Source organism: Theobroma cacao, chromosome 10, assembly GCF_053813885.1.
Source record: "Theobroma cacao isolate CCN51 chromosome 10, ASM5381388v1, whole genome shotgun sequence".
Taxonomy (NCBI): domain Eukaryota; kingdom Viridiplantae; phylum Streptophyta; class Magnoliopsida; order Malvales; family Malvaceae; genus Theobroma; species Theobroma cacao.
Genome location: NC_142648.1, coordinates 8383789 through 8393864, shown reverse-complemented (window position 1 = coordinate 8393864; position 10076 = coordinate 8383789). Strand labels below are relative to the sequence as shown.

Below are 10076 nucleotides of genomic sequence, written 5' to 3'. Positions count from 1 at the left end.
TATACTACAAAAATTATTTATGCAGGATTCTATAAATATTGTTTTATAAGAAAATGGAATATTTTATTTAATACTTTTATTTGGTTTGATTAGCCATAATTTCATTTTAAATGGATGATTTAGATTACTAAAATTATTTTTAGGTAAGAAATGTATATTTTTCGATCGTATGCTATATTTTTACCAGGTTTCAAAATTTTTGAATAAAAATGACCAAAATACCCCTATGTGGCAGAAATTTCTTTTTTGTTTGTTTTGATTTAAAAATAGTTTATATTCTCTTAAAACATGATATTTAGTAACTATTGCTCACAGGGGATATGTAAAATTAATGCGAGAGCCTTGCGAGGTTTCGGTTGACATTTCGGGTAATGAATGTCTATTGAGACATCGCGGCGGATGTCACGGGCTCGAAGAGAGTACCGAGTCGTGACACTAATCGTCAGACTAGCAGATACCAAAAGCAAGCTAACAAACACAAAAAGCTAGCTAGTTTTAAAAAGGAAGATTTAGTATGGATTCATTTAAGGAAAGAACGTTTTCTTAAGTCTCGTGCAAAACTATCTCCTCGAGCTGATGGACCATTCCGAGTCTTGGAACGTATTAATGAGAATGCTTACAAGATTAAACTTCCTAGAGATTATAAAGTTTCTACAACTTTCAATGTAGCTGATCTCTTACCTTACTATGGAGAACATGATGAAGATATGGATCTTGAAAACGATTTTTCTCCAACCTAGAGAGAATGATACAAGAGTATAATATTAGATTATTATTATTTAGGAATTATAGGTATAATAAAATTCTTCTTTTACTTGTATTAGGACTTTAAGCTAGTCATGTTCTATTTAGCAATAGAACACCTATTTTATTTAAATCTCTTATTAATTATTCTAATTGTATTAGACAGCATGAAGTAGAGTTTTATTAGGATTTGGGCCTATAATACTATAAATAGGACCCTTGAGCTTAGTTGTAAGACATTCAGAGTTGAGAATAAATAAATAATATTTTTTTAAGCAGGAGTGTTTATTTCTCTAAGCTCTTTTAAAAGAGTAAGAGGTTTTAGTATATTTGGCCTAGCCAACCAAAGTGGGATTTTGACTATTTTTCACCTTAGAGGGGTTTTCAACCTTGCCAAGATTGGTGATTCACCTTAGTAGGGTTTTCAATCTCACCACGATTGGTGTCTTTCACAACACCCAAGTGTCTTTACAACGCCCCGGCTTCACTTATGTTTTTGTCATATAAAAAAAAAGAGATTGTTAGCCTTAAGTTACGTCATATTTTGATTTTTCAAAAATTACGTATTATCTTGAACTTAATGACAAATATTTGAAATTGTCTCAAATATATTTTTAATACCCTAAGTTTACAAAATTCTTTGAAAAGCCATGCATCATTAGAAAATATCATAAAAGCTTTCAAATAATGCATATTCACTTAAGAAAACAAAGATATGAACAAGGCAAGGAAGAAATAGTTGAAGAAAAGCGCCAAAAAGCTAAGGAAACCTCAAGATACAAGTTAAAAGCTGACCCTAGAGAAGCTCAAGTCAATTCAAAGGCGAAAGAATGAAAAACTTGAAGTATACAGAACCATAGTCGAACCTAATCCAGAAAGCTAAAAAATTGGAGAAAAGCACAGCCATAGTTGACCTTGGCATTATGGTAGTTGACCCTAGCTACTTTGATGCATGAAAAAGAGGGAAATGAAGAGACATAATTGATCCTGATGCTTGTAAAGTCAACTTTGACAGGACAAACTTGCAAAAATCACGCTATTGGGAATTAGATCGAGTAGAGGAAGGTTATTCTCAACTATGAAACCCTAATTTGAGAAATTTGAAGAACATAGTCGACCCTAAGAGCATTGTGGTTGACCTTGAAGCTTCAGCAATGGACCGATTTGATTCAAACTTGTGTTTAACAATTCCAAACTTCACATCAGCTATAAAAAGCTGCCCTTAAGTCATTTGAAAGAGAGAAAAGACTGGCACTCACTTGGAAAACCCTAAAGAGAAATCCTAAAGCTTATTTTTTCCTTTTTAGCCTTCATCTTAGTCTTCCATTAAGCTTTGATTCAAGCTTGTATTTAACGATTCCAAACTTCACATCAGCTATAAAAAGTTACCTTTAAGTCATTTGGAAAAGAGAGAAGACTAGCACTTACTTGGAAAACCCTAAAGAGAAATCCTAAAGCTTATTTTTCCTCTCTAGCCTTCATCTTAGTCTTCCATCAAGCTTCGAAGAATCATTCACTTGAAAATCCTTGAGAAAATATTCCTTCTCATTGTACCCAAGCTTAAACTTCTTAGCACCCAACCTTGTTAGAGGCATTCTTGTTATATTTTGTACACAACATGTAAAAGTTATAGCTTAACCTTTAAAAGCTACTTATGGGTTGTGCTTGCTCCCATGAAAAGGCATTGTTAAGGGTTACTACTTGATCTCGTTAAAAAGTAAGAATCCTTTTGTGGATTGTGTAAGGATTATCCCTTAATCTCATGAAAAAGTTAGTATATGGGTTATCACTTGATACTATGAAAAAGTCGATGTTCACTTGATCCCATTAAAAAGCAAGAATCCCTTTGTGGATTGTGTAAAAGTTATCACTTAATCCCGTTAGAAAACAAAAATCTTTTTAGTGGATTGGAAATTCCTTGGTGAGCCAAGGGAGTGGATGTAGGCATTTGAGAAAGCCAAACCACTATAAAATCCTCGTGTCTTGATTTATTTTTATGCCTTGTGGTTTATAATTGATATTTGCTTTAAAGAAAAATAACTTGGTTTATTTTTTACACAAGAAGAAAACTTGTTTTTCAAAAAGGGGTTATTTTTCATTAAGCTTGCAAAGAAAATTTTTGAAAATACCAATTCATCCCCCTCGTAGTATATATTGCTTTGAGCTTATACTACTAACATATATATTTTTTGGATATATTAGGCAACTACAGGAGAATTTTCTGATTGCTGCTTGAAAGTGAACTTGACAAACCAGGTAAGTGACTAATATCCCTTTGGTGTTTTCACACCCTATAAATTAGCCTTGTGGATTTGAATTTTGTATATTATGTATAACAAATGTGTGTTTATGTCTATATATATATATATATATATATATATATATATATATATATATATATATATATGATTTTCCTATGTTTGGTTAGAATGTGAATTTTACAAAGTGTGATTTCTCATTTTTGAAATTTGAATATGATTTTGTCTAATTTATACTTATATGAATATCTTTACGAATACAAACATAAAATATTTCAATTGAAATGAATATGAGAAATTGGATGTATACGATATATGTTTTGGTGAAAGTGAATATTACTATTTTGTGAATTTGGGTAATCAAAAATTTTGTTTTGTTTTTTTGTCCTAGTATGGCTATGTTATGATCCTATCAATGGAGGTTAATTGTCGGTCATGTCAAACATGTCCTCTGTTATTAGAGATCAATATCAAATCGTATTACCAGTTACAAAATAGTAGTTTTTGTGATATATATTCAATGCAGCCAATTGTTGTTTCTGATATATTTATGACTCATGCGATTGGGGTTAATTGTGGTTTTTGATGTAATTATGACCCATGCCACAGGTATTAATTATGGTTTCTGTTATGATTATGACCTATGCCACAAGGGTAAGTGTGGTCATAGCATGTTACAAGAGACCTCTAAAATCCGAAATATTGTGAAATTATGTTTGTTCTGTTATTTGAAAATGAAACTTTGAAATAATATGATTCTGAATGAGATTACCCAAACTTTGTTTTGATATCTATACAATTAATGATATTTTTGGTGTAAATATTTTAACGTATGCTCAATCCAACTGAGGGGATGTCAGTTACTTGTTGAGTGGTTGTACTCACACCATTCATATTTCTTTTACAAGTTGTGAATTGGTCAGGCACATGGGAAATTTTGGAGAGTGATGTTTCATAGGCTAGCATATGAATTTGGATTGTTTTAAGACTGTTTAAATGTTATGAACTTTGAATTATCTTGAAGTAATTATTCACGCCTTTATCTCGACATTTTAGTTTCATAGTATTGGAAACTTACTTCTGAACATTGTTGAATTATGCCCCTTTTGAATTATGAAGACAGATTTAGCTTTTATGAATCATTACTTTTTCAAAGATATTGGCCCCTTTAGTTAATTGTATGAGATGTGTTTTTTTGAGCTTTTAAATGTTTGGAGGATTATATCTTATAAGTGTGCTATATCTGTTATGCCTCAAGTTTTGGACGTGACAATTTTGCATGTACAGGTGGGCATGAATATTTTCTGCCCCTTTGTTTTTTATCCTGTGTTTTTGTGGCTAAACTGTGTTGCCATTTAGGACCCTTATAACAGGGGACTTGTTGCTTTGTAATAGGGGATTAGCAGCTGAACGGATAATTCTCTACCCTCTCTGCATTTTGTCTAGCAACCCCTTGCCGGCTCTTTCAATGAAATGTTCTTGCCTTTTAAAAAAAAGAAAAAAGCAAGGCAACTAGTAACTACGGATAGATAGAGTTACACATAGCAAGAGTTAACCAACGTGCAGATAAGTTTTAAGATCTTTAGATATCAAAACAAAAGCTCAATCCGATGACAAGAGGGAAGCTCCAAGGTTGACATATTCATAGCAATAGAATGAGAGTAATAGAATTCATAGCAAGCTTAAGCCCCAGTCCATTTTCTAGCAAAAGAGAAAAGGACAAGTGCAATTTAAATAAGAGTAATTATAAGTTGATTATTTTGATTTTTAGATATATATATATATATATATATAAATTATTTAGTTTTTCTTACGTATGTGGCTCCTGAAGAATATCTTGAAGTAAGATTTTTTAATAATTTGAATATTTGACTTAATGGCCCTCTCAAAAACTTGACATTCAAATCTTGTGATCCTTCAAAATTGTACTTGTTCAGAAGAATTAAGATGGGGTTTTTAAAATGTTTTCCTCTTAAGCCTACAAAAGTGTAGCAAAAATGGCTTCTATTGGATGAGGCTAAAGTAGAAGGGCTCTAATTTGACACAATAGAAGAAGGATTCAGTTGTCTAATTGTTGATAGCTCAGGGGCTTATTTGGTTTTAAGCCTTTCATTATACAATCTGAATATGCTAGCAGCAAATTATATTCCCTGGGATGAAAAATTGATCTCTGAGTATACATTGAAGGAAAAGTAATTATATAGATTGGATCCTGGTCCTTGATATTAAGATATTTCCCCGTAATTGCTTTCATTTTTCTTGAACATGTTTGTACAAGAGAAAATTACAATTCAACTTGATTGCTCAAATCCACTTATGCTCAGCATAAAAGAATGACCACCCTTTCTGTAATAATCTAAAAACTGTAACAATTTGAATTAAAAGAAAAAAATTAATAACAATCAAAGAAATTGAAGTGTCTTATATATGGAGAAGACAGAAGGGGAATGATAAGACTTCGGAGATGATTCTTTGTTTGATTGATTTTGCTAAGAGGTTGGAACAAAGGTTCCAACATAACCAACACCGGCTATGAAGAAGGCGATAGATTGCAGGAATAGGAATATGAAGTAGCGATTCTTTCCAAAAGCCAGATCATAGCAGCCACAGAAGAAGAGGTATGCCCCAACAGCAAGCTCTAGCAAATGGATTCTGTTTATATGCAACCATCAAGCAGGAAATATATTTAGGAAATGTGTTAAGCTTGTATTGTGCTAAGGATTAGTTGATGCTAAATTGAATGAAGATAGTCGCTGTAAAGTGATTCAGAGTAGGTAATTACCTTTCTCCAATTTGGATGCGGGGTTTCCTGGGAGCTTTTCCACCTAATTTTGTCTTGAGAGCGTCTCCCAATTTCTCTGTAACAACCCATTCATTCACTCTCCCTGCCTCCAGCAGACCAATAAATGTTGCCTTAGTCCGATGTAGAGACATGACATTCTCAAAAAGAATCCAGAAAATCAGTAGATGCAATGACCTGCAACATTATATAATCAGAGTTTAAAATTTAAGTGATTGACCAGGATGGAACCTTGACAGCATTTTTCATTGCTGTAGACTGATGGAAACGCAGGGAAAGCAAGTTCAGAATAGAAAATAACCTTGGAGTTCCAACAGCATTGAGAAGAGTGACGATAGAAGGAATGTAGACAGCTCCCCACTTGGGAACCTCGACTTCAGGAACAAAAACAGTTGCCGGTAAAACAACACAGTAGAAAATAAATGTGACAAGGTGAGCCACAATCTTCCGGACAAAGAAGAAACTGTAGATCACGTAAAACTTCTTCCAGAGAGAAACTTTCTGCAATAAACAGCAGGTTAGTGAGTGTTAGGTTACTATATATGGGCAAAACAACTGATTGGTTTAAAATTCTGCACCCATAAATCAGTTGGTATCTTACCCTATTTCTTATGATCTCCATTGCCATTTTCCTGAAGAGGTTAGCAGGGCCACATGACCATCTGTGCTGTTGGTATCGGTAGGCCTTGAAAGTACTTGGCAATTCATTTTTCACCTAAAATAAGCCAATAATAAGAAGGTCAAATAGAATCTATTTGGTAAACAAGAAATCTGAAAAACAATTTTGATATCAGACAACTATTTGAATCTCGCATGCTTCTGGAGATGATGAGATTATTTTCACTTCAAACAAACCGTAATAAAATTTTTTCAAACTGATTAAACATTTGCTAAGATCTCAACTGCTGACAATTTAGTTTCAGCCACATCGATTTCAACTTCCAATAACAATCTTTTAAAACAAGCCCCACTTTTAGATACAAAGTTGAACAGCTTTCACAGGATCGAAACAGATTGCTCTCTTTTTCCCTGATAAGGTGGCTAATAGCTTTTACATTTACCAGGTATTATTAAAAAATTTTCCAACAGTACTATAATCATATTAAGATTATAACAATACCTTGAGGTCACCGACATAAACGAATTTCCAGCCTTTAAGACTAGCTCGGACAGCCAAATCCATGTCCTCCACTGTTGTTCTGTCTTTCCATCCCCCGGCTTCATTGAGTGCCGAAATTCTCCAGACACCTGCCGTCCCTGCAGAATATAATCTGGCTTCTTATAACCATGACTGATATGCATAGAAATTTTCTTTATTAAAGGACTTAAAACTTTAATGCCTTTGTGAAGATTGTTTACCATTGAAACCAAAGAAAGCATGGGTTGAAGACCCCACTTCTTGCTCCACTATGAAATGGTAATCCAATGACATCTCTTGCATCCTTGTCATTAAGCATTCATCTGAGTTGACTGAAACAGAAACCAAGTGTCACAATGATCATTATAGCATCCAAATTATCACACAATCATCAATTCATTGATTTGTATTTACGTGTTACTCCATTTTGTTATAAAGAAGAATCACTTTTCCATGGCTTCCTTCAAAAAACAAAAAGCTTCTTCTAGGAACTAATCACTGATAAAAAATCAAAATGAATTTCTCATTTTCACAGTTGATTTCTTCATCTAAAGTTTCACGACAACAAAGATCCACTATGAATAATTTGAATTAAAATTATTCTAATAAAAATGAATTGACAGTCAAATCATCTGAAAATGAAAGACCAGTCTAGCATCTAGCAAAGTAATCCATGTTGAATGTATCAGCGTCATGTCATTTTGAATGATGCCTATGTCTATTTAATTTTATCCAAAGGCGGGTGTTATTGTTAAGAGCCTTCTCTTCCAATGACAAATCAAAGAAAGCATTACTCTCTTTCAGGGTTGGCCATTGGAAACAATCAAGAGTTTACATCCTAATTGAATATTGATCATGCAGAAATATTTAATTGCCAGTTTTGACATCTTCTTTTTTTAACTTTCTTCAGTTGCCATACATGACACTAGTTTGCCCCACCAACCTCTCCACACCTGGCAACATTCTGTTCCCGTCCAATGATATCATTAAACCTTAATTTAAAAGGAAAATAAGAAGGGCGGTAGACCATACATCTCGTGGCCAAGAAACAACAAAAGAGCCAGACAGGAAGGACCACCGACACACAAAAAAAAGTCAGGCAATAATCAAAGCACAAGTAGTTTAATCAAGTCTAAAAAAGGAGTTAATAAAGGTTACCAAATTTCCAACGTGCTTGAACAAGTGCAATTTCAGGGTTGCTGACAAGAAACGGGATGGTGCGCCAGAGGAAGTCTGGCTCAGGTTGGAAATCAGCGTCAAAAATAGCCACGTAGTCACATTGTTTGACATAGCTATGCTTCATGCCTTCTTTGAGAGCACCTGCCTTGTATCCATTCCTGTTGTCCCTTATTTCGTACTTTACGTTTATGCCTTTGCTTGCCCATCTTTGGCATTCTAGTTCCACCAGGGTCTGTAGCATTTCAGAAACCCACATCAAAAATCGTGTTAAGTGCTGGTAATATCAGTTTTGGGTGGCTACAATTTTTCACGAGGAAACAGTAACATTTTCCAAATCTGTAACTTGAGGCATATATAGTTACTTTAAAATTCCATGAGGTGGGTTATTGACAGAACCTTAATGGCAGGATCTGTTGAATCATCGAGCACTTGAATTATGATCCGATCAGCTGGCCATGACAGCCCACATGCAGCTCCAATTGATAGCTGATAAACCTGTGTACAATAAAACAGTAATCATAAGCAAATTTAACGTTTTATATATACAAATAGACACTTAAACTGACCAAGGTGAGTAGGTGAATAATATAAGAATTAACAAAGCAAAGAATTCACCTCTTTTTCATTGTACATTGGGATTTGTACTAGAACCATGGGATAAGCAGAATAACCAAGCTCAACATCATCCTTCATTGGCTCCAATTTGTACATCTTCTCAGGTTTTCTCCCAAACAACTTCACAAAGACTATAACAATTCCCATATACACCCTTTCAACAAAAAGCATTATTGACATTGCCAGACACAAAACCACCATACCTTTCAAGACAGGCACGATCAATGGCGCTTTTGTTTGCTGCCAAATCAACCCAACTTGGCCTGTAATATCATCCTGACTGACCTGAAATGTGCCTGGAATCATGGTCCTGGACGTCTCCGATATCTGGTCCATCAGAGCTCTTTGGTATGGACAAATAGGAGCCTGCCTGAGAAAGTACCACACGTTATGGTGTTACTATACGTGCTTTAGTTATAAAGGAGTAGCTTGGCTTTGCGAAAAGAACACGAATCTATATTTGGTTTCAAGAGCTGTGATTATTGCTTGTGAGTTACGTATAGGCAATGTAGGAGACAGCAAGCTGGACTTTTGTCAGTAAGTAGATCTAAAGCACTCCATTGCAGCAGCAGACCCACTTCCAGAATGATCACAAAACTGAAGGTGATCCAAGTTTCAAACCTTGCTATACAAACAAGAAAAAGAGGGCAAAAAAATACAACAAAGCAAGCATGAAATTCTAATTGAAAAGAGAGTTGGAGACAAACAAAGCTTGGGTTTGGGGGGTGTCGACTCTCTATGCTCTCCTCTTTACCTAGCAAATTGTTTATAGAAGAGAGGCTAAAGAGATGATGCTAGAATGCAGCCTGTGTTGTTATATATATAAATATATAACAAAATTTAATTACAAAGAACAGTTGGTCAAAAGGAAAGGGACTGCGGATCTTAAACCGGCAATGAAAGTCGAATTCCTGCAGCTTTCGATTTACAACTCCATATTTTAATTTAATTAATGTGTCCCTTTAAAATTTTGTTTAATTTATAAATCTGTAACTAACCCAAAACGAGTTTAGACATCACTTTCAATCACCTTGGGTCACGAAAGAAGAAGCTAGGAAGCTTGATATAAATTAATAAAAGGTTTTTAGATACAATAAAAGAATAATTGGATTTAGTTTTGGTTATATTAAATATAGCAAAAATAAAATAGCATTCAGTGTGAATCACATTGTTTTTATGAATTAGGAGCTCAATATGTTTGAAATCATTTGTTGTTTCATTGAGCGGCAACTTTGGATATGAACAAAAGGTTTTAATTACTGAAAATATTGCTAATTAGATATGGAGCTATAAGGTTTAAAGGAGGAAATGATAGGGGAGGTTCAACTTTTGGGTGCTAAGT

General features: G+C 34.2%; 1 protein-coding gene across 1 annotated transcript; it reads right to left on the bottom strand.

Moving 5' to 3' along the window:
- Nucleotides 1–5280: 5280 nt before the first annotated feature.
- On the bottom strand, nt 5281–9530 carry LOC18586643 (glucomannan 4-beta-mannosyltransferase 9-like). Its single transcript, XM_007010135.3, has 9 exons — nt 8735–9530; nt 8516–8614; nt 8099–8351; nt 7162–7272; nt 6923–7059; nt 6404–6517; nt 6104–6303; nt 5785–5979; nt 5281–5654 (listed from the first exon to the last, which is right to left on the bottom strand). The coding sequence occupies exons 1-9, from the start codon at nt 9068–9070 to the stop codon at nt 5492–5494; spliced, it is 1608 nt and encodes a 535-aa protein (XP_007010197.3). The 5' UTR covers nt 9071–9530; the 3' UTR covers nt 5281–5491.
- Nucleotides 9531–10076: the final 546 nt, after the last annotated feature.

What these genes read in the sequence shown, in the direction of transcription:
- LOC18586643 (XM_007010135.3), bottom strand. Translation starts at nt 9,070, where the DNA reads ATGGACCAGATATCGGAGACGTCCAGGACCATGATTCCAGGCACATTT. An exon ending in CAACAGATCCTGCCATTAAG is followed by an intron (nt 8,352 to 8,515) that starts GTTCTGTCAATA and finishes GAAATGCTACAG; the next exon opens with ACCCTGGTGGAACTAGAATG. An exon ending in TGGAGATCATAAGAAATAGG is followed by an intron (nt 6,304 to 6,403) that starts GTAAGATACCAA and finishes TGTTTATTGCAG; the next exon opens with AAAGTTTCTCTCTGGAAGAA.